Here is a 23,544-nt window from a genome sequence, read left to right as displayed (position 1 = left end):
TCCCAGAACTGTCATCAGTAAGTGGCAGGGTGGTACACAAACAGTAATGTCCATGTGCGTTTGCAAGGAGATCGGATATAAATCAAACCAGATTTGAGGGAGATGTTGGAGCAGTAAATTAATTTCATGAAGATTGCCCTCTAAATCCAAGGCTCTGTATGCTGCTACTGAATCTCAGGGAATTCTGTCACTTTGTGGAATCTGGATGGTCTTGATGAATAATCACCGACTTTAAAGGCAATGTTAAGTGATACATCACCCCAGATGATTTAAAAAGTGAACTACGCCATTCACCTGTTAGCGGCACAAGTCCTTGATGCCGCAATAGCTTCCTAAATGAATGAACACACATCTTGGTAGGCATCATCATCATACTGTCCCCGCAACTGACAAGTAGGGAGACTGCAAAAGACAAAGGAGATACGTGAGCATGTTGCAGGAGAGAAAAGCGAAGTTGACAGTATTGGCAAAAACAACCAAAATATGCAAAAAGGCTTCCAAACACATGAGAACATATTGTAAAAGAAAATATGTGATGTGCTAACTTCAACTCCTTAATATTTTCACTCCAGAATCTTAAAACATGATACCCAATGGACAGTATTTGAGAGAGGGAGGTACTTGAATCCTCATTGTCCCATGTATTTTCGTGCAGACCTTGATGCAGAAGTTCATGACTGCTGGCCAATTCCATTTCATATGCAAAAAGAAGATGCCTTTCGGCCCACATGCACACGCACATATAGATGGATAAAGTTTACGCAGCATTGTTGGTAAATATTAAAGTGAATTAATTTGAATCCAGCATTCCCAGATACACACTTCACTAATTCACAGACAGCTGCCCATTCTTTATCAGTGAAAGGAACATTCATATCAGCATTCCAGGCACATCTTGCATTACGTACAAGTTTGGGCCTATCAAGTCTATCAAGTTTCATGGCTTTGACCGTCAGCCTGATCAAATTTTGTCCCTCATCACTGTGAAGAATACCATCTAATATGTGTGTCTGCCAGCTCAGTATACTGCAAAAACTGCCCGGGTCCAATCCTGTTAGAGATTGGCTCTCTAGTTGGTAGAGGTGTACACCCTTGTCCAAGTAGGAACTACAATCTTAGTCAGGGTAAGTCAAAACACAATCACAATTATCCTCTGGTAGCTTGGCACATAGCAGACAGGCTTAACATAGAAGGCAATGTGTAAAGTATTAGTGCAATACCTCATACAGTAACACAGTGAAAACACCACAAAAATACATCACACACATTTAGAAAATAGATAATATTGATCTGAATAAAATAAGATAAAAACGACAAAAATCCAATATGCATAAGTTGAGATATCCCTTTTTAAAGGTTTTAAAAAAGTCTCAATCCTTAGGAATCAGTGGTTGTATCCTTGTAACACACAGTACCTGAGATGCGTCAACAATAACGATGGACGGGGGCCGCAGAGGAAGAGATGCATTGAAAAATAAGGTAGTGCGTCAGATTTCACAGCACAGCACAGACAATGCGTATTTTCTTTCTACACTGCAAAGTGATGCGTTGATTTCCAGGAGTGCAGCCTTGGTTCTTCACTGCGATGCAGAGATATTTTGCCCCCAGGGTGATGCGTTGAAAATCCTTGACACGCCCGTAAGAAGAAGCAGGCGCTGTGTTGATCTGGTAGGTGATGCAGCACATTTTCAGCCGTGAGGCAGGCGCTGGGTCGATTTCTGCAGGTGTTTCGTTGATTTTCCAACGCACGGGGATTTTCTTCTCTGGGGTGAAGTCTTTGTGGCCCTGAGAATTCTGAACAGGAGGTAAGCTCAATCCAAGCCACTGGAGAGCACTTGTGGGAAGACAGAGTCCTTCCAGCTGTCTCATAGGCCAGCAGGCAGCAGGGCAACAAGCAGGGCAGCAGTCCATTCCTGCAAAGCAGTCCAAAGCAGCCAGGCCGTCCCTCTGACAGGTCCAGGTGTAGATCCAGAAGTGTCTGATTTGGTGAGGTCAGAGACCCAGTATATATACCCCAAAAATGCCTTTGAAGTGGGGAAAATTTCAAAGAGGTGTTTTGAAGTGCACAAGTTACCCTTTCAGCCCAGACTTGTCTGCCAGGATCCCTGTGGGGGGTGAGGGGGGTTATCAGTCCTTTCTGTGAGGAAATGCAACTGGCAAGTGTAATAGAGAGACCCTCCACCCTTCCTGCCCAGGGAGACACATTCAGTATGCAGATGAATGCAGATGTGACTGTGTGTCCTGTGTTTATGGCAGTCTGGGTGGAATGCACAAGGGGAGCTGTCAACCAGCACAGACCAGACGTGGATTGGAGACGGGCGGTGAGACACAGATGGCAGTAAGTGCAAAGAAATGCCCACTTTCTAAAAGTGGCATTTATAAAATAGTAATATTAAATCCAACTTCACCAGTAACTAGGATTTTCTATTTGCATTCTGGCCATACTAAACATGACAGGGCTACTCCTTTCAGATCAGAAACTACCACTCAAAAGTATATAAGGGCAGTTCTAATGCTGGCCTATGAGAGGAGCAGACCTCACAGCAGTGGAAAACAAATTTGTGAGTTTTTCACTACCAGGACATGTAGAACACAGTACATGTCCAGCCTTTTACTTACATAGCACCCTGCATTATGGGTTTCCTAGGACCTACCTTAGGGGTGACATATATAGAAAAAAGGGAGTTTAAGGGTTGGCAAGTAGTTTTGATTGCCAGGTCGAAGTGGCAGTGAAACTGCACACCCAGGTCCTGCAATGGCAGGCCTGAAACATGGTCAAGGGGCTAATTATGTGCGTGGCACAAACAATTCTCCAGGCCCACTAGTACCATTTAATTTACAGGCCTTGGCCACCTCTAGTGCACTTTACTGGGGAATTAAATATGCCTTTGTTACCAAATTTAGAGGAGAGAGCACATGCACGTTAGAACTAGTCAGCCGTGGTAAAGTGTGCAGAGTCCTAAAACCAGCAAAAACAGGGTCAGAAAAATGGAGGGAGGCAAGCAAAAAGTTAAGGGATGACCACCCTACGTCTGTTAGGTCTAACAAATCCCAAAGGCATTTTGTGTGTCCTGGAACGTAAGAAAGGTCTCCCCACTGTATAAACCACCAAGGGCCTGGCATCCTCTCTGCCACTACGTGATCGCCATGGTGCCGCTATTATGGCGTAAGGGCTGATAGTCTGATATCCTCAACTCCCGAGCAAAAGGTGTGTCTGACCACTCTCGAAACAGCCATCCCCCAGATAGTCACAGTCTGGTGCTCTACACTGGGATATGTAGAATCCAAAACTCGGCCCCTCATAAGCAGAACGGGCAAAGTCTCCAACCTTCAAGTTCCCTGCAGGATTGTTTCTCCCAATTGTCCTCCGTTGTCAACCACTTGGCCATGTGCTGGATGTGGACTGCATAGTGATATAATTCCAGGTTCTGGAGGTCCAAACCACCTGAATCCAGGTCCAAGAATAAGACCTCCAGTACCACTGTACTCCATCTGCATGACCACAACAGGGCTACAAGGGTACAAGTCAGTTGTCAAAAAACAACGGGCCCCAAGGGACATATCGTGTTCTGGTGGTGGGACAGAGAGTGCAGTAGTTGGACCATCTTTGCAAACGCTCCGCAATGGACAACAGAAGCATGTTCCAAAACTGCCCAGAAAAGACCAACTCATCCAACACTCGTCCCGTACCATATGCATATAGTTTATCAGCTGTTAGCGCAATCTTGATATCCAGCTATCTAAAGCTATGCAGTTCCCAGCGAAGTCCCAGTTCAGGGAGTTGCCTCTCTGTGCCCCCTCCCCCCACCCACCCACCCCAGAGGAAAGATAAAGCCTGTGTGATGGTGGAGCTGAAGGCTTAAGACCTCCCTAAATATCTTTAATGGGTGCAGTAAAAGTGGGTGGGAGAGCCAAGGCATCCCAAGGTAGAATAGAGCATCATCTGTATAAGGGCACAGCAAGCATGAAGTCACCAATCTGTATCCCCAATCATGAAGCCCTCTCTGTAGCATGAAAGCTAGTGGTTTTAGGGCAACAGCAAACAACAAAGGCAACAGAGGAAAACCCTGCCTCACATTCACTCAATATCCCAATGCTCTGGTGCTAAACCCCTTGATCGAACCCGTGCCACAGGGCTCATGTACAGCAGTCGAAGCCAACCGCAGAACACCGGTCCAAAGCCCATCAGTTGGAGCACCTCCGTCAGGTATTCCCAGCTCAACATGTCAAAAACATTCTCTAGGTTGGCTGCAACCAGAGAAAGCTCTTCAACTCCATCCGCAACAGAGTGCATTACATGGCTGAGCCTCCGAATGTTCGTAGCTGTACAGCGGCCCAGTATAAACCCACACTGAGCTTTGTTAACCAGCCGGCCACCAGGCCATGCAATTGGTTGCCCAGGATTTTACACAGAATCTTGACACCTGTGTTAATCATGGTCAGTGGAAGATAGGATGATGGGTCTCTCTGCATCCCTCCTGGTTTGGAGAGCAGATAAATCATGCCCTCCTGCATAGTAGGGAAGAGAGTCCCGACCTCTCTCACCTCACAGAACACCTTCAAGAGTTTCCACCGGAAAGCTGTCACTTCCCGGCATCTTACCCCTGGGCAGCGATGTCAATGCTTCTCTAATTTCCTCAAAGGAGATATCCACCTTGAGATCCTCCACCAGCGTCTGCGGCACTTTAGGCACGACAAGCCCAGTTAAGAAGATCTTCATCAGGAGTACTGCTATCCACTCCTTGATATACACCTTGGAGATGGGCCCTGGATGTATAGTTTGAATTTTGCAGTATTTAGTTTAACTGTGTGATTAGATTACTTTCTTTGTTTTAAAGACAATCGCTGGACTGGAATTTAACATTATTGTGTCTGTTGGTTCAATGCTGAGCTACAGCAACCCCACACTACCTCCCTGAGAAGCCTGCAACTGCTTCCCCTCGCAATGCTGAAAATCAAATGTAGAAGGGGTTGCACTTGCGCCAGTTTGCAAAGCCACAGCATGACAGTCCCTGGGACACCGGTGGCAAATGATACGAAACGTCACAGTTGAGGTCCATCAGAACTAGTTTTGACCACCTTACACTATTATGTCAGGGCCAAAACCCTTACTTTGTGTACCAAATCAAAGGATTTACTGTACACGAGATCAGAAAACCAATCAGCCTTCTGGACAAGTATAATCATAGTATAAATATGAAATATGTACTTTAATACCACCAAATGTATACAAGTGTAATCATAGTATAAATATGAAATATATACCTTAATGCCAAATGTGTACAAGTGTAATACTTACATAGAAATCTCAAAATCCAACTTGACAAACATAGGTTCAATTTGCCAAGTATTTTATATTACTCTCTTAAAGTAACTGAAGGAGACAGAAATATATTGCTTTGTAGTTAATCTCAGTCAGTGACGCAAGTCCTTTGGGTTTGTCGCTAGATACAACAGTGAGCAGACTTAACACAATTCTGCTCCTTCCAATGATCATGGCACCATAGTGCTAGGAGACGTGATCTGCATTTGGGAATTTAAGGAAAGGCTTCAACTCAGCTGCTGTTCCTTAAAGATTAAGAGGGAAAGAGAAAACATGAAGCATCGGAGCCTTTGTTGAGAGTAAGTACAGTGGATTTTCTAAACCAGGAACAGGACCTGTCCTTAAACCCTACTGAGTCAGTGGACACACTGGGAGTTTGACATGGGCTTGCTTATCTAAGTCACAAGGGCATCCATTCAATATAGGTTCTTTGATTACACATGCCCCTAAATGTGGGCTGAGTTGTTGTCATTCTGCCAAGAGCTCACTAATTAACTAACTAACAACACAACAAACAAGTGCTATTGATAACCTGGCTCAAGGAAATGAACCTCGATGGCTATGAACCCCAACTTTCACCGAAGGCCGTATCACTTAAATTCACCCTGAACACCAGCCTCTCTCTCAAGGAACACATTGCCAAAAAAGCAAAGACAGCCTGGTACCAGCGCTCTTCTAACGAAAGTCAAACTATTTTTTCCAGAAATCGAATTTACAGAACTGCTGTTCAAGCCCTTGCTCTCCACACTAGGATGGTGGTAAGGCCTACTCCATTACCTCCCAGACTAACATTTGTACCTCTTGGGGGCTTCCTACATGCTGCAGCACATCTTATATAGGGCCTGAAGAAACATGATCACATCTCCTGGACCCTGATGAAAATACATTGGCTCCCCTTGCCAGCCCACACCCTCTTCAAAACAAGCTGCATCACTTAAAAAAACATCACAACCAGTGTACCTGGTCGTCTTGCAAACAAGCTCACCTTTCCTGATGATTCTTGGCACACCCGCAACCAGGACACCATCAGACCGCAGATTAAGAAGTGTAAAATAAAGGGCAAAAAACAAGACAACAGGCCTTTTCCATCTACGCACACAGGATCTGGAACAACATCCCCATATCCATCACGACCGCCCCAGCGCTCCTACAATTTAGGAAAGAGTTGAAGACTCGCCTCTTTAAAGAACACTACACCACAATGCATTAACTGTCCAGAACTTAGCTTCCTCTACTATTAGTCATCGACTTTAAGCTTACCTTTGACCAGGTACAATGATCCACTGCCTTTTCGCTATGTACATACTGTATACATACACTGTAAATGAAACTGGAGCGGGGATGGAATTACAAAATAGACTGTGTCTCATTTAAATTTGCCAAAAGGTCAGGTGGGATTTGAGAATGCAAAAATAGCTTTACTTTGGGGGTCTTCTCCTAAAATGATCTTTGCCTCAATATAAGCCAATGGTAAAATACATTCCCCCAAATGTCTTTCAAAATGTCCTGCTTCCCAGTAGAAAATGTTGCCATTTAAGCTCATTATATACAAAGAAGGAAGCTAGTAATTTTGAGAACCAGGAATGAACTAGGAATAAAAGTAGAATTAGAAAATACAGCACTGAGCAAATCAAGTTAAAGTTTTTCAGGTGAGGGAGAAGCAGAGGTGGTGGCTGCAGTTCTCTTTCCAAAGGCCTGTTTGAATGTACCCTTCAATTAACTTTACAGCACAATTTACAGAAATTGGACAAATTGGCTAAAACTTTGTAGGTTTACATGCAATTGTGGGGAAACTCCTTAAATAATAATGCTGCAGACCAACACCTAAGAACATTATTTATCTGCTGCAGCAAATATTTAGGAAAGCTGGGTGTTGTTTCTTAACAGCTGCTTTCGAGGGCAGGTGGACTGACAATACTTCATCTTAGACAGCCCTGAAACTGAACTTCGTGGTCTCCATCGTAAATGGGTTTTTTCTTGTGTCCTGCAATTCCGGTCCACAGCTGAGAATCTCTAAGCCAGGGGCAGATACTGAAAAGACAGAGTCTTGGCAACTAGAAACATGCACTAAACGCTGATACTCACAGACCTGCTAACAGGCCGGTTATAGCATTCTATACAAAAGATAAACACCGCTGAAGTGCGGACTCACCACTAACACACGTGGTGTTTCTAATCATTCCGTATGATGTAAGAGAACATTGTATTACCCATTTCTCCAAAAGTAAAACAGACACAAATTTTGCAGTTTAGGAAAGGAGCGTGATAAATATGACTAGAGTGTCCATTTAATCCTTTTCCTGCACGTTATTTTTGGTCAAATAGGCTCAAGAAATTGGTGGTGGCCAGGTTTTCATTCCCCTACTTTTGATCTGACGGACTGGGTCCGAGTGATATGACAGGCTTTCCTGTACATCTACTTATTTTAAGTATAAATAAATTCAACAAGCCAAAAATGTAAACGTTTCTCCCCTAATGGTAAGAACTGCTCAGAGCTGTACTGAGATATTTGTAAAAACAGAATAGACAAATGTATTTCCCAATGCCACAGCGTTTGGTGAACTGTTGAAATGTGCTAGAGCAAACCCGCTATTGGTTTGATACTGGGTACCACTCACCTTTAGTAATTTTGCGTAACCTATGAAAATCGATTCTTTTTAATATGCTCTGATCTTCCATCAGTTTTAAAACAAGTTCTAGTGCATTGCTGTACAGTAATTTTTAGAACAACTTATAATGCACTGTTGTACAGTAATTGTTAACGTTTTGTATTTGATCACACAAATGTTTTATCTATCAATCAACCAGTTCTTTTAAAGTGCAGCTAATCATCCGAGAGGGTATCCAGGTGCTGAGACCCCTGCTGCTTATGGAAGGTTTGGTTGGAACAGCCAGGTCTTGATTCCTTTCCTGAATTCCAGCAGTGGTGGAAGTCTGGAGGAGGAGGTCCTTCCAGGACTTTGCAGCGAGGTAGGAGAAGGAGCATCCTCCACTGTTACTTTGGCGGATGTGGGGGTGTAAGCGAGGGAGAGGTAGGCAAAGCACAGGTATCTGGAGGGTTGATGGGAATTCAGGCAGTGGTTGATGTATGCAGACTCTTGGTTATGTAGGGCTTTGTAGATGTCGATCAGAACCTTGAACTGACATCTCTACTGAATAGGGAGCCAGTGGAGCTTCCTGAGGTGGGGGGTAATGTGGGTTTGCTTCGAGAGGTCGAGGATGAGTCTGGACGGATTACAAAGGGAGGAAGATATGTTGCAATGTCTTTCTTGGCTAGAATTGAAATGTTATCTTGGTATGTTCTATTGTGTGTTTGGGCAGTGGCATTCCACCCTCTGGCAGTCATGAGAGTCATTGGCATGTCTCTCCAGGAGGGCCAGCAATGATCTACTGCTCTATCAGTCTGCAGTGGCGGACAGGAGTGGGACTTGTTTTGGTTGGGGGACCTCCAGGGTGGCACAGTCAGTGATACAAGCCCTGGGTACCATTTACAAAGGACTTACAGGTAAGTTAGGCATTTCCTGTTGGGCACAGCCAATTTGACACACACTTTAGGGACAGGGCATAAGCACAGAAGTCTTGTTAGCAGGTCTCAGTCTACTCTCAGAGTTAAAAACCTGCAGCATCAATCTAAAACATCTTGGGGCTGACTGTACAAAGTAAGAAGCATTTCTTTACAATACTTGTGCGCATTCATACTATTTTAGAGCACGCCTCTGTGGTGGATAGCGAGTGCAGCCCCCTTAGTTGATGAGTGCAATTTGGCCTCAAGAAACATTGTGCTTTCCCATCAAAATGGTTAACCTCGACCATGAAAAGTGCAACTTTGGTAAACATTTTTGAGGCCTTAGGGGTGCATAAACCACGTTACGGGTAGACAAAACAAAATACCAATACGTGTAGTTGCTATGAAACTCTATCTAATCAGTCACCAAACTAGCAAATAACAATATAAAATCTACTGTTAGTTTTGCAGAAATATGGGCAGTTCGATATAGCCTGTCGCTGTGGAAAACTGAGTTTGTACCAACGTTCTATGAGATTCGAGCTAACAGATAATCCATTTATGTCATATTGACAAACACAGCTGATCCTTTATATAGCCAAAGCCTGTCACAGAATAATCCCTTTAGTTTTGAAGGCTCATAGTTTTGACGATTGGCTGAACCACTGCTGCCTGGCACTAAACAACATCAACGACAGCTGCACGCAAATAAGTGTGAAAGCAGTATATATGAATGTTTGGGCCTATCCACTGCTTAAACCTTGGGAGATCCAATTAAATCACTGGTACCGCAAAGAACATGATGCACAGGGGAAACACAGAGAAGTATGCATATTTATACCAGTGCTTAATTTGTAAACTATTAAATCCCCGTGCTCAAAATCTGTGTTAGGAGGCAGCCACCACTTCTTCTAGTTGTCTGACTAGCGTTCCTGGCACCACTCAACTGTACCACTGCCATGACCACTGCTTCCATGGACAGTGCGAAAGCAGTCAAAATCAAAAATATAATACTACTTGAGAATCATGTCATGGATTATAACAGTCCATTTGACGGCAACATATATGATATCAAAAGGTGTTTCAACAAGGTAAAGGTGTCATATAAGATAACACCTTAACAAAAACTGCAACGTCTGTACAATGAACTGAGGTCTGGTGCTCTGCCTCTAAAGATAGACTTCACTAAGGAGCTCCGCAAAACTGCATTAATACTAGAGGCCCAACTCTTATGTAGAAACACACGCCGTGAAAACACTTAAAACAAAGATAGAGAAGCTGCCAAAAGCTATTTAAACAATTGAAAAGACTTAAAGAGCACAGCATGTCAACTCAAATGGGGAGGACGAGTGCAAGGGCCATCTGGGGCAAGGCACTGGTGCATTTGACAGTAATGCTCCCTCTACCTGCTGCGCTCTGCAGACAGCAACTCTCTCCTTGCCACAGACTGCTGTTCCCGTCCACGGTACGCGCACCCACAATGTTTGTAGTAGAGGGACACACCCTTTTGATGTATTCAATCATTCAGCAAGCACGTCAATGATATCAGCACATAGTTTTCGTTTATAAACAGTTTGCCTCTCCAGAGCCTCGCCACATACTAGATATAGCCCATGTTTTCGTGCAAGAAATCCTCTTTACCGTAAATTAAGCGAACACGGCTTACAATATTCAGAACGATAAATGGATCACACGCTGGGCTCTGTAGTGCCAGACCTCTCTCCCTTATGCTGGTCTGAGAGCTCCGGTATTAGAAGCTTTACGGGACTTCCCGGCATGCCGTAGGTGCACGGCTGCCGGAAGTGAGTGAGCATCCTTCACTGTGCGTTTCCGGGTGCCGCACCGGTCTTTTTAATGGTGTTTTATGAGAAGTGAAGACAATTGAGATACCGACTCTTCTCTGGAAATTCCTCTTCATACGGTTCTTGAACACTTCCCCACCAGCAGCCCAGCCATGAAAGAGGTGTCGAGCTACCTTCAGCAGCAGCAGAGCCTTAGTTCGGACCCCGAAGAGGCGGCAGTGTGGAACCGCCTGGAGGAGTTCTATGGGAAGAAGTGAGAGCGCTGGGCATGGGCGAGGGAGGATGTTGGGGAGTACGTGACAGATCCTTAGAGTTACAGTTGAGTGGCTCAGCGACCAGGGTAGGATTAAAGGGGCCCTGGGTGTTATTATAGTGGAGTTGCGCTAGTGGTGGCAGAGGGCAAGCGAGAGCCATAAGGCGGCAGAAGACATGAAGTTAAAAACTGCTGTTTGTAGGCAATGGGTGAAGGGAGTTTTGGGCCAAAGAGTAAAAAGGTTTCGAGGGTTGAGGGAACCGGTGAGCCGTGATAAAAGAATACGGAACACGAAAGTACGGTGTGATTGTCTAACTTTATAAACCGTCTGACTGAAGGACGAGCGGTTACCGAAATCTGCTTGTCATTCATTCAAAATATGCAGGCTTCGATTACTCGAGCTCTCTCCCGAGTTAGCTATCACACCGTGTGGATGTACCTTTCTAACTCCCCCCCCCCCCCCCCCCCCAAATGATGCACTGACAGCTGGGCCACTATAGGCCACCGAGGGAAGCGTAGGGTCACGAATCATAGGGAGTAGAGAGAGCTGCTTTTTTAAGTTAGCGACTTTTACCCGGAACACTTACACCTGCTTGCCCTAAAAAATGATTCACTTTTGGAAGCAGGTGCTGTGCATTGGGGTGACAGATTACTGCAGTATGTGGTTTGTCGCGTAGAACTATAGATGGGTCTGTGATGTTACTCAGAACCTCGAGCTGAAAAATATCCCACACTTTTTACCCTTCTATAACTTAGTGTTATGTATGGCTTCTCAATGTTATCTGGCCCTGCCAACTCAGACTGAAGTATATCAAAAGTGATGGGTGGAATACTTGAATTAATCTCAGCCACTGGTAATTACTTGGGGTCACACCCCAAACTACTTTTATTTTGAACACCATGTCTCCTCCACTATATGCCAGTCAGTTGACCCTGCTCCGGTAAGAGCAGTCCAGCCTGGACTGCTGAACAAGGTCCTTAAAGAACAAAAGCGCAGGCAACCCAGGACCAGTTTCGCCCTATTTAGTGCTCATTAGCCAGGTGTAGCTTGGCTGTAGTGACACAGTGTGTATTGGATCCACGTCTGGGAATACCAGTCCCACTTGAACGGCACACTAAAGTATACAAAAAGGGAGCGGAGGAGAAATGGGGGAGCTATACATAACCTGGCTTTTCCTCTGTCCTACTTTAAAAAAAAAATAAAGTGCACCCATCCCTCCACTCTGTGTCTTCGCTTCCCTTCCCTCTAGAAGCTGTGCTCCCTGTTTCACAGTGCTTCTCTGACGGAGACAGAGAGAGCCCTACCAGGGCAGCATGGGATTCCTTTACGGCACAGCAAACGTGACAGCTATCCTGTCCACTGTATTATGGTCCTGTAATAGCCTATGGCGATCGTAATATGGCGGGGACAGGATATCCGTCTCATTTGTGACTGAGTAACCCATCTGCCAAACTCTAAATCAGGCCATTAGAATCTGATGTTCATGTAGTGGCTTTTGATGAGAGATATTCATAACAAAGAATTGTAGATGGGCAGCACCGAATTAAGGCTGTGTCTTTTAGTAAGAGGTTCTGAGTGACATCAAATAGGCAATGAGAGCTAAGCTTGAGTTGTCTGTGATGTCAGACAGAACCCTGAGATGAAAAACATCTCCGTATTTACTTTTACTCATCTATAATTTTATGTTATGTATGGCTCACAAAATTATGTACTTCAAACAGCTGTGTAGTGGTGATGGGGGAGATATACATGGCATATGTTATGTATCCAGGTCCCAAAGGGAAAACTAAAAACTTGCCTGCCTTCCTTGACTAACCCCAGCACCTTCCCTACCTTCCTCTCACCTCCTGCAGTTTTGGTGTCTGTCTTCATTCATTCACCATAGGCCAGCAGAGCCCTGTCAACCAGGCCATAAAAAAAGTTTTATTATGAACTATTGCTACGTCATAACAACGAATGATCAGATTTAGAAATTGAATGATAGTGGCTCTTTATCAGAGCCATACATAACATATGATTAAGGCTCCCAGTTTTCCATTAAAATTAATTTTTGCATATAAAAACAGACAGAAAAATATATTTTTTTTGGCTCTATTTATAAATAGTAATAGAAAAAATGGCAATATATATGTTTAACTTTGTTGCTGTCTGCAACGAGAAGAGTAGTCTGTCCAGAGCAGTAAGGGAGAGGGTTATCAGATTTCAGCTTATCCCATAACAAAGATCGATGTTAAGGGGCCATCAGGCCTCCTTTTGTTTAAGTAACCTGACTGGGAGCTAAGAGGGGGTTGAGGGGGAAACACACACCTAAAGGCAACTGAGATAAAACAAATGTACACAGCTTATCACTTCACAGGTACTTAGGAGAGGCATGCTTTTGACTTTGTTCAGATATGTATGCACTGTAGGAATGTTAGATGTGTTAGTCTGTCTCAGTATTTACACAAATAACAACTTAAATGCCACTATTTTGTTTAATTTATTTTATAGTGATATATTGCTGATGCTGGGTGTCAAATTGCTTTACGTCACACATTATAGATTGACAATAAATCATATGTGTGTAAATCAGTATATATGATGTGGTACATATGACAGTGAGGGTTACAAGATCCTTCGTAGCTCAATGTGCTATATTAGGAGGATTGCACTTTATTAACTGCAAGAAACAAAAGGATCTTTTTTAAAAGCAGTAACCCATTTACCCATCTACATACATTTATCTAAACCTATAACAACCAAGCACACATTGCCTATTTATAGAAATGTGAAAAAATACTAGCTGCAGTGTCTTTTTTTGCATGTAACTAAATAAAATGTGGATAAATACAGATAACATTACCAAAAAATAAAAATGGATTAATACAGATGGAAATTCTAAAAAAAACATGAAACTGGGAGCCCTACATATGATACCCACGTAAGAGTTCGGATTGTAGCAAGGCTCTGATTTTGCCATCATTATAATACTAATACAAGAGTCTGAGTATACCAGTATGTCTGAATTCTAATAGTTTTGTGTGCCATGCTTATCATTAAATCAGAGTTTTGACCAGGTTAGGGCACTGAATATGAGTTCCTCTCATGTGAGAGTTCTGTTGAGTTCTTAATGTAGCAGTTTTTTTGTTATAACCTTACCTGACTTATATTTCTTACTTTGACTCGCTTGTACAGAGGAGATTATTTACTGTAAAACATTTCAGTAACTGTACAAGTTAATTCAAATAAGCACAGATTGTACTTACTGTCCATTGCCTGCGTTGCCAAATGAGGATCAAGGCCACCGGTTTATCTTACCTCAGTTATTATTAAGCTAAAATTGTGAGAAATTACCACTGGCATTGAGCGCTGATTTAATAACAACATTTGTGTTTTATTAGTAGATGTACTCTGCAAAGTTCAGTTAGAATCAAAATATTTTTTTACATGTTGCTTTTGAATTTACAGTTTTTCTATTATTAAAATGTTCAAATGCTGCCATCCACTGAGTGAATATTTTATTAAATGTTTGTCTTAGTGAAATGACATATAAAGAGGGCCACTGGAATTATGCACTTGGATAGTTACAGATTTGTTGCATTATCCACCATTTGACACATAATCTGCAGATTTTAAAGGCAAAAATGGTTTCTAACTCAAATGCTTCAAAAGTTACTAAAAGTACAGTGACGCTTGTTGCTGCTCAGTGAAAGGGCTTTTTCAAAACTGGTCAGCTTTCTGTTACTTATTGCTACGTTTGGATATTAAAATGGTACTCATGAGGTGCAACAAATGCCGAGCCAGTGTTATCAAGTTTAAAAATGTTGAAATAATGAATTAATATTATTTCAAAGTGTGCTGCATTATGCAGCATAATTTACTAAACCGTACCGCATAATGTCCGTCTCATGCCACATAATTCCAGTGGCCCGGCATATAAAGATCTTGTTAAAAAAATGCACAATTATTTGCCAAAACTGTCTGTCTTTAAATTTCGTCACAATTTTTCAAGGTTTTTTTAGGACCATTTTTATTAACTGGATGAGTAGAAGTCAAGGCCTGCTCCCTTACATTGGCAAAACTGTAGTTATTTGGAGAAACCTATTTATGGCCTAACCTTGTCACAGCAGCAGCATATTTCTGTCATTAAAAGTTTACTAATTACGCATGCAGCATCTCCCTCCTTGAAATCTAATGGTTTCTGTTCTGTGGTGATAAATTTCGGAGAGCTAAAACCACTTTAGTGGTTCGGCTGTTTCTCTAAAGCTTCTGCTGGAACCAAACAGACCTATTTTCATCCATTTCGGCAGACTTAAAGAAAGCAGGCCATGGTTTTGTTTGTCCGATGCAGAAAAATCCCTGCTGATAGGCTCATCTTTCCTTCAGTTTTCGGGCTAGAGAGAGACGTAAAGTCAATAAATTATTGGAGATAACAGAGTAGTCCTGTTTCAGTAGCACCGTATGCTATGAAGTTATGTTATCTAGGGGAAGGCGGGGTCGAAGTTTGCACAAAAGAGTCTCAGATTGTCTACTTGTCCAGAGTACAATAAAGACAGGAAGACGTCTTGTGCTCTGAACACAAACAATGGTTCCTGGATATCATTTTAGGCATTTTGCATCCTGTTATGATCGAGTAAGTTCAACAGTATTTGATGTGTTGTAGTTTGTGTTTTGTGAGGTCCTCCCGTTGATTTGTGGTTGCAGTCTATGGAGCTTGCTGCTGACTGTTTGCTGAGGCCATTCCTGAACACTGTGTGCTCACTATGTCTGCAAAGGTCCTCACTGGTGGCTGTGAACTCACTGTTTCTTTTTATCATTTCAGACTGTGGCACCAGCTGACTCTGCTGCTGCTAGAGTTTGTGCAGGACCCACACTTTGCCAAAGGCGATGGACTCATCAAGGTGAGTTTTATAGTAACAGCAGGATGAAACAGACTACGAATACAGTGACCTTTCATATTGTTTTCTTTAAGACATACATTGAATTCACATATGTCCCATAGTAGCTATTGAATAAAGTGAGGAGTTATCTGGTCACTGCAGTTGCTGTATGTGAAAAATTACAGATACCTGTGTTTTTTTCTTTTCTTACTGAGTGGCATGCTGTATTGTATTAAAAACTTTGAAAAGATTTGGGAGGGGAAAACCTGGTCACTGCAAACAAAATTACCTGTAGCCAATCTTTATGATGGCATGCAGACAGAGGGCATGTTTGCCTGTAGAAGGGGTTGTTGATGTAGTCTGGGACTAGATCACACTCCCGGAATTAGGCCCTACCTTCTAGTTGTACTCCAGCAATATATCACTTTTTATATCAGACACACTGTTTCTCCTGTGGCTTCCAGGGCCTGTCAAGTCTTTACTTCAGCTGTTCATTGACTCTGACATCACCATAGGTCTTTGATCTGGGTTGAGGTTGAATCATATTGAGGATCAGGAGAATTGGCTTACTATAGTCTTATCTGTTTGCAAGTTTTTTCAAGGAGTTCTTGGTGTAAAGGTCCATGTAGTTCATGGTGTTCTCGCTACCATGAGAATAGCATGGGTGAGCTTCCTTAGTTATTCATTTGGTGAAAGGTAGGCTTCACTATGACTTGGTTCTACTTTAACTTTCTCAGACTCCTTTAAGAATTATATTGCAGTTTGAATGCACTGGGTGCTGACTATCAGAATTAATAACGGAGGCCAAGTACTGACTCTTTTCCTTACATGCTTCTCTTCTTATTATAGTTCTTTAACTCGGGATTGAACTCCTCACAGTATCCACAATCAATTTAGAAGTATTACTGGTCTCAGGGCTTCCTGTTCTATCGAAAATGTTCTTGTCTAACTTTATCAATTAACAAACATTGTTAGTTCAAACATATGTTTTGTTAAAGCACACTATTATCAGCAGACTTTGATACTCACTTCGCTTCATCTAATCCTCCTGGGATTCTGTAGATCCTTTAATGTCAAGGGATGTGTCGCGGTATTTGCTTTACCCCGGGGTGGATGTGTGTGCTTATAAATGTTATCTGTTCACTTGCTGCATTTATGTATGGGTGATCTCTCTCCAGACTATAGACCGCCCAAATGGCCTTCGTTTGCCTTCCATATGTGAGCTGGAAGGTTTGATTCCATCACAGCTGTCATCACTGCATTTCTATTTTGTGGTGAGCACCGATTTTACTATCATGACTATCGTTAGCATGATTGATCCTCAAACATTTTTAGTCCTGATAAATGTGCTGAAGTCATTAATGCAGGGAAACATGCTGACTAAGTTATTTAGGGCATATGCTGGTCCAGTGATAATATGTGTGCTCTAATGCTTACTGACTGACACACTGCAGAAGACTGAATAATATGACAGAATTTTTGGTATAATTTGTACCTGGTTTTGGATACATTTTCTTAGGATTACAGTTTAGCCTTGAAAAAGCGAAGTACATATCAAAGGGGTTTCTTTGGTTTATAACTTGTGACACAAGTGTCTTGAGCCATTTACCTCAAACAGCAGCGTTTGTTTAGCTGGGTCTGGTAAGAAAAAAAAAAGTTATATTGTAGACTGGTTACAGGAATAATTTGTTCAACAGTATTCCGGCGAATGCTGGGTTCTAAACTTGCTTGGATGCAGTACATTAAAAAATGTGCTGAGCTTACTTTTACAGGGGAAGATCCCATTCACAACAATTTGTATTTCAATCATTACTTTCAGATAGCATTGAGCAAGGGAAATACATGAAAAAAGGCTGTCCAGGAAGCACCTGCCATGTTAAGCAATTTGTCGGAGATGGCCCTCCTGCAGCAGACACAGCATTCTATGTTGTTGTGCGAGGGACACTGGCCATTTTTATTGTAGTTCACTATTGCTATATTTTCACTACTGATCACCAGGATAAATCCTAAGTCAAGACAGTAGTCTTCTGAGATTACCCCCTTCACTGTGACTCCCGTCTCTACTTTCTTGAGGATCTAGTCCACAGTTCCACGGTGATAGCTGGCAGTTCCCAGACAGGTAGTATTGCTAGCGGTGGGAACTGTGTTCATATTTGCTTGTGGTCTAAGGCTGATTTGTTTCTTCGAGAAGGGAGCTGCCTAAGAAGCAGCAGTCTGGGAGATGGTTGTGTAGAGAGAGCCTACACTGGGAAACAGGAAATCTGCCCATTTTTGTGACTCTGCAAGGGTTAAACAATGAGTAAGACCCTGCAAGTGCGTGCTTGTGGTAAAAATGTAAAATTTAGCTAAATCTGGACTAGTAAAGTCAAATAAAGTTAATATCTACATAGAACATCATTCAGTTCTTATTCATTCCAAAATATTCACACATTAAAAACCCTCACCATGTGCCTACATCAGAGGCTTATATTGGACCCATGCAGTATTTCTATCTCATGCTATCACCCGGAAAGGTATCCTGGCGTTGCAGCATGGGTGGGCCTGTCCTGGATAGTGGAGCTATTTGAAGAGCCAAGTCTTCGGCTTCTTGCTGGAATCAAGAATTGAGGCAGCAGGCCTGATGCGTAACAACAGGTTGTTCCAGGCTTTAAGAGCCTTTGGGCATGATGGTGGGCCTCTTGGCATGGATAATACACAGGTTGGTGTCTTCGAAGAGCCAGATCAGATAGGCCTCTCTGGAGTCCTGCAGGGCCATGACAGATGACTTCTGAAAGCGCAGCTCAGTCTTGAAGTCCTGCACAGTCTCTTGTAGTAGGTACTGAAAGGACAGTTTGTAGATGATCATCTCTGTGGACTTCTAGTACTGGCGGATCTCACTGAGAGATGCTTTGCTTTCAGTGTACTTGCGGGTGGTCTGCTTGGTACGATCCAAGGCGGGAGCGTGGGCTGCCTCTATTTGATAATTCAAATGTAGAGTAATTGTCTTTATGTTCTATGCAGTCTTAAAAAATGTTCCATCATTTTGTAAGTGCTGTTTCTGCTTTGACTGTCTCACTCTCCCATATTACTGAATCTGTAATCAAGTGCTTTAGTCTACTATAACCTATGTGCAACCTTGTTGTTTGAATTGTGGTACCAAATAAATAATAACAAGATATTTGTTTGCTCCTGGCCAGTAACTGGCAAGACCAGAAGTCGTTTTCATTGGTGCAGACTCAGGGTTCCCTTAATCTTGACAAAGCAGATTTTTTTATATTATACCCATACCATTCCACTGTACTTGTCATGATGTAGCTGTGGTCAGTGCCAAGGGTTGACTGCAGACATGGGCTGGATTATTTCTTCTTTGTACAGGTTTTGAAAGGTGCACATTTGATCTGTTGTACGAGCTGTGCAGTTGCATGTACTATCTTGTCTGCATTGTGCACAGTGTACAGCTATTATGTGCATTCAACATTTTGTACTTGTGAATGGTTGTAAATCAGTCGCAGTTCACAGGTTCCTCTGTGATACCTTGACTCTTATTATGCCCAGATAACCTGTATTTATTTGCATTCTGTCTGTTGTACAAGGTGGAGGGAGGGAGTCACTTGGATTGAGTATGTGATACTCATGGCTTATGGTTAGGTTTATGAGCATATGTAGTATATCGTGTATTTTGGCCATAGTGTGTGGAGTGTAGTATCTTATATTTTGCATATCGGATATGTCTGTGTAGTATTCTTAATCTAATGTTCTTTGTGTGGAATGCACATGGTGATTAGAAATGAGATGCGATGCAGGTTAGTGTCTTAATTTGCAGACATTGGAAACCTTTACATTAATACCAGTTTTAGCACTCGAGAAAACATAATTTGAGTTTTGGTAACTTACCTATTCATTTTGAAATTGTAAATATGTATAATGTAGCATAAAAGCTATTCTTATGCTGTACTGTTTAGTACAATCTTAATTATGTTTCCCGCCATTCCCTACAACATTCTGGTTTTCCAAAATAAAACATAATATACTTTGTTCAGTACATCCTATTTTGAGATGCACCCGCTACAATAAAAATGCTGTATGTAAAGGGCTCTACTGCTCCTTGGAGCTTTGCTTTATAAAATAAGTGGCCAGTTTAATAACTTTTGTATGTTGTGCTTCCTGTGTGGATCTGTGCAGCATCTTGCATCTGTGTATATAGCATCTTTAATTTATGGTGCCTGCTTTGTACACCGATGTAGCATCTTGCATCTTTTTTGCGTAGTGTGTCATATTGTAGCTCTTGCATTGGTTATGCTTTGTGTTTAAGTGTATCAGCAGTTGATTCCATAATAAAAATGTCAGGTACAAATCAAGTTCTTTCTGTTGCCAATGCCTGTAAACTGTGGCCTCCAGAAAATGGGTGAATGTGGGTGGAAAAAGTTATTCTGCTTTCTGTGTGGCATAAATGATTTATGGCCTGGGAAGCTGCACATGCCTAAAGTCACCTATGCATCGTGTTTCTGCAGCTCAACACAGAGAGAAAGTCATAAGTCAGGTTGTGTGTTTCTCTGTCGAAGCCTCATGCGCTGACCATTCTCCTCCTTATTTTACAGCTATATGAGAATTTTATCAATGACTTTGAGCACAGGTAAGGAAGTCACTGCAATTTATATGGCCATAGTTTTAAAAGTCTGTTGTTAAAATTGTTGATTGACATTAACTTTTTCTAAATAACAGGGTGAATCCTCTGTCGCTGGTTGAAATCATTCTCCATGTGGTGCGACAGATGACTGGTGAGTCTGTGGACTGTGACAACATTTTTTCCATAAGTTCTTCTTTGTGACCTCTTACTAGAGCAGTAGTCGGTGTTCTGTCAGAAATAGGTACCTTTTTCTTTAAGTATTGTGTAATGTATAGCTCTGGGGCATTAATCTTTAAACTGCTACGCCAAGCCCAGAACCTTAGTGCACTCAATTCTCTGTGTGCAGTTATTTCTGTATTAATGTGGCACCCACTTTACGTCTCCCTAGAGACACGCTTACCCTATGAACAGAATCTTCTCTCGCTTTCTCTTCATTCTTTCTTTAACTTTCTCTTTTTCTGTCTCCTTTTCTCTCACAAACCCCCACCTACCTACTTATGTATGTAATTTTGTCCACTTTTAATGCTCCCCGAACTTGGTGAGAAATAGTTACTCTTCTGGTCTGCCTCAACTTGTTACCTCCTCTTGTGGAAGAAAGTGAGGTTACTCAATCAGTAGTGCTGAGTAATGGTGGTTAACACTTCAAGAAACTAAACTGCTGTAGAAATGTGTTGACCATGTTTATTCTTTATTTTCTCAATCTAGACCCTGCAGAGGCCCTCACCTTTCTGGAAAAAACTCGTGAAAAAGTTAGTTATAAGTTCTAATATTGAGAACAGTGATGTGTATTTGTATACTTAAAAATAATAAAATTTACTATGTATGTTTGTGTGTGTGTGTATTTATATGGAGTGTGTGGTTGTGTATAAGTTTGCAGTTCGTTTTATAGACATGCGCAAGTAGGTTTTTGACCTTTAGATTCCATAAGGATGCATATGCATGAATGTGGTTCATGCCAGACACACTATGGTGCCTGATTTGAACTCTCTTAGCAGTTAGGCTATTCTCATTGCTGCCCTGTGTAATATGTCCCTGGCTTTCCCTCCAATGTGAGCTTAAGAAAAGGGGCTCTGTGATAATAGACTGTTGTTAACACATAGGATTTCAAAGAGGAAATGAAAGAAAACATTAAATGTTATTTTTATGTGTTCTTTGTAATGCCAGCATTACGACTTTGACCATTTTTATTTCTTTTATAATGCCTTTTGACTGCTGCAGCTCTTGTGTTTTGTTTGATATGTCTCTTTTAATGGATACGGAATGTGTGGTGTCGTGGGCATAATCTGACTTAGTATGGAACATACTGAGTGCCTTTTGTCACTTTGCAATTTTTTCCATTTCAAGGTGAAAAGCAGCGATGAGGCTGTCATTCTTTGTAAAACTGCCATTGGGGCCTTAAAGTTGAATATCGGGGACCTGCAGACCACAAAAGTGAGTAAGATTTGGATTATATGGTGGCTGCTAGCTGAAATCTCTGTGAAACAGATGCGCACTGTCTGCTGCTGGAGTGTGATGCTATTCATTGAAGCAATGCACAGTTGGTGTTGAACTCTTTCTCAATGCAACAAAAACCTACATGTATGGTCACTGAATTCTATACTAACCAAACAACTGAGATGTTTTTTAATTTCTGGTTCTTTGATGGGTGATCTTTTGGAAGCGCAAGTCTGAGCCAGGAACTGTAAAAAAAAATTTTGCTTTTAAATTTCAGTGCAGGTCTCAGATTATTTTTCTTTATTAGAAGCAAGCGCCTAACATTCCAAGCAGGAATGCCATATAAAAGGATGGAGTCAGTACACCGCATTAGGATCAGTTTGGGTGGCAAATGCAAATAAATGTTATTTATAAAAAGCTTCCTAGGAAGGATGTAATAGCCCATCCATTAACTTTGGTGTTTGAAATGGAGAGTTGGTGAGCTTATCCATGCACCAACCCAGGTTGGAGAGCTGAATTAATGTAGTCTTGTGACCTAGTGGGATGGGGTGGTATTGAGGTGCCCCCAGAGTCTGAAATTCACATTGGACTCAAAAAGAGAACCCATAACCACTGGATTTGGAAATTGGACCACGTGGCCTCATATTTCAGGTTATGTTCCCTTGTCACCTCCTCAGCCTCCATTCTGTACAGGTTGCATCTGCCTTGCCTTCTTTCAATACCCTCAGCCAGTTGTGTGTATTTTCGATTTGTTTTCGCTCGTCTTCCCCTCTTTCCCTTTAGGTCAGGTTATCACTCTTTCACCAATCTGATTTCTCAAACTCTTGCTCCCTCTTCCTCCCCCATATGGCCATCATCCCACTAAAAGCTTATGAAAAACAGAACAATAAGACTAATGCTTTACCAAATAACATTAGGAGCATGACATTGCGAATGACCAAAGCACCAAATACAGCAGCAGTCGGGTACCACTGACAGAGGGTTTGAAAATAAAGCCTTATACAGATTTAACCAAGAGGATAAACTCAAGCAGTTGCCATTCTGGAGAAATAAAGGTGTCTTGCCCACCAGACTAAACCTCAAGGCTGTTCGAGACCAAGCAGGTATTGGATTGATACAAATCCCCAAAACAGTAGAAAGAAAGCAAATAATTGATTGCCCGTAAGGAAAGTATAAATAATTCTTTTTTTCCATTGTATTTAGACTGCCACCCCTGGACTATAACTACGGAACTGAGTACGAGGTGAATGTGTAACAATTTGTGATGGAAAATAAGGGACAATAGATTGGTACTGGAGATCCATGTATTTATATTGGTAAAACCAGGCCCTTCTCATCGAAATTATTAGAATGCGCTTCAGACTTGCTGGTTGAAAGGTACAAAAGCCATCTAGAGGGTCTGCACAAGTGAGAGAATCTAAACTCTTAGTGCTCTATTTAAACTTAGGTTAACAGATTTGTCTTGCCAAGTGGAATGTTATCTTAGTTGTTCTTGGAATTCTAAAATCAGCAACATTAGTTTCAATACATCTATCCAAGATCTCCAGGAGGGAGATCATTACCTCCATGAAGTAGAGCAATTGCGGAAGGGACCATGATGTGTGGTGGTCAAGAAAAACAGACCAAGAGTTACCTTCTTCCTTCACCTATTGGATGACGGTCTCTATTGTCTTTGTTCTCCGTAGCCTTTCGTGTCTTCAAAAGGGGGGTTTGAGTCATGGATTAATTTGCTTATTTGATTATAGAACCACTTGTTAAGAG

At 42.0% G+C, this 23,544-nt stretch overlaps 2 protein-coding genes across 4 annotated transcripts in view; one reads left to right on the top strand and one right to left on the bottom strand.

Annotated features, from left to right (window-relative positions):
• SIRT3 (sirtuin 3) overlaps window positions 1–10,568 on the bottom strand; it is a 76,039-nt gene extending 65,471 nt beyond the window's left edge. For 2 of the 3 annotated variants that reach the window (XM_069223207.1, XM_069223210.1), the window contains exons 1-2: window positions 10,235–10,416; window positions 295–402 (exon numbers count right to left, since the gene is read on the bottom strand). In XM_069223207.1, the coding sequence (XP_069079308.1) occupies window positions 295–402; window positions 10,235–10,352 (226 nt within the window). In that variant the 5' untranslated portion in view covers window positions 10,353–10,416. Of the gene's footprint in view, window positions 1–294; window positions 403–10,234; window positions 10,417–10,469 lie in introns of those variants that run through there. The other variant, XM_069223209.1, reaches the window with a different exon arrangement.
• A 21-nt stretch (window positions 10,569–10,589) lies between these two features.
• The window catches only part of PSMD13 (proteasome 26S subunit, non-ATPase 13), a 157,689-nt gene continuing 144,734 nt past the window's right edge, over window positions 10,590–23,544 (top strand). Inside the window, exons 1-6 of the mRNA XM_069223211.1 lie at window positions 10,590–10,883; window positions 15,686–15,764; window positions 20,321–20,355; window positions 20,445–20,500; window positions 21,055–21,098; window positions 21,694–21,780. Coding sequence (XP_069079312.1) covers window positions 10,783–10,883; window positions 15,686–15,764; window positions 20,321–20,355; window positions 20,445–20,500; window positions 21,055–21,098; window positions 21,694–21,780 — 402 coding nt within the window. The 5' untranslated portion in view covers window positions 10,590–10,782. The remainder of the gene's footprint in view (window positions 10,884–15,685; window positions 15,765–20,320; window positions 20,356–20,444; window positions 20,501–21,054; window positions 21,099–21,693; window positions 21,781–23,544) is intronic.

This window comes from Pleurodeles waltl, chromosome 3_1 (assembly GCF_031143425.1).
Source record: "Pleurodeles waltl isolate 20211129_DDA chromosome 3_1, aPleWal1.hap1.20221129, whole genome shotgun sequence".
NCBI lineage: Eukaryota > Metazoa > Chordata > Amphibia > Caudata > Salamandridae > Pleurodeles > Pleurodeles waltl.
This window is presented reverse-complemented; position numbering and strand designations above follow the sequence as displayed.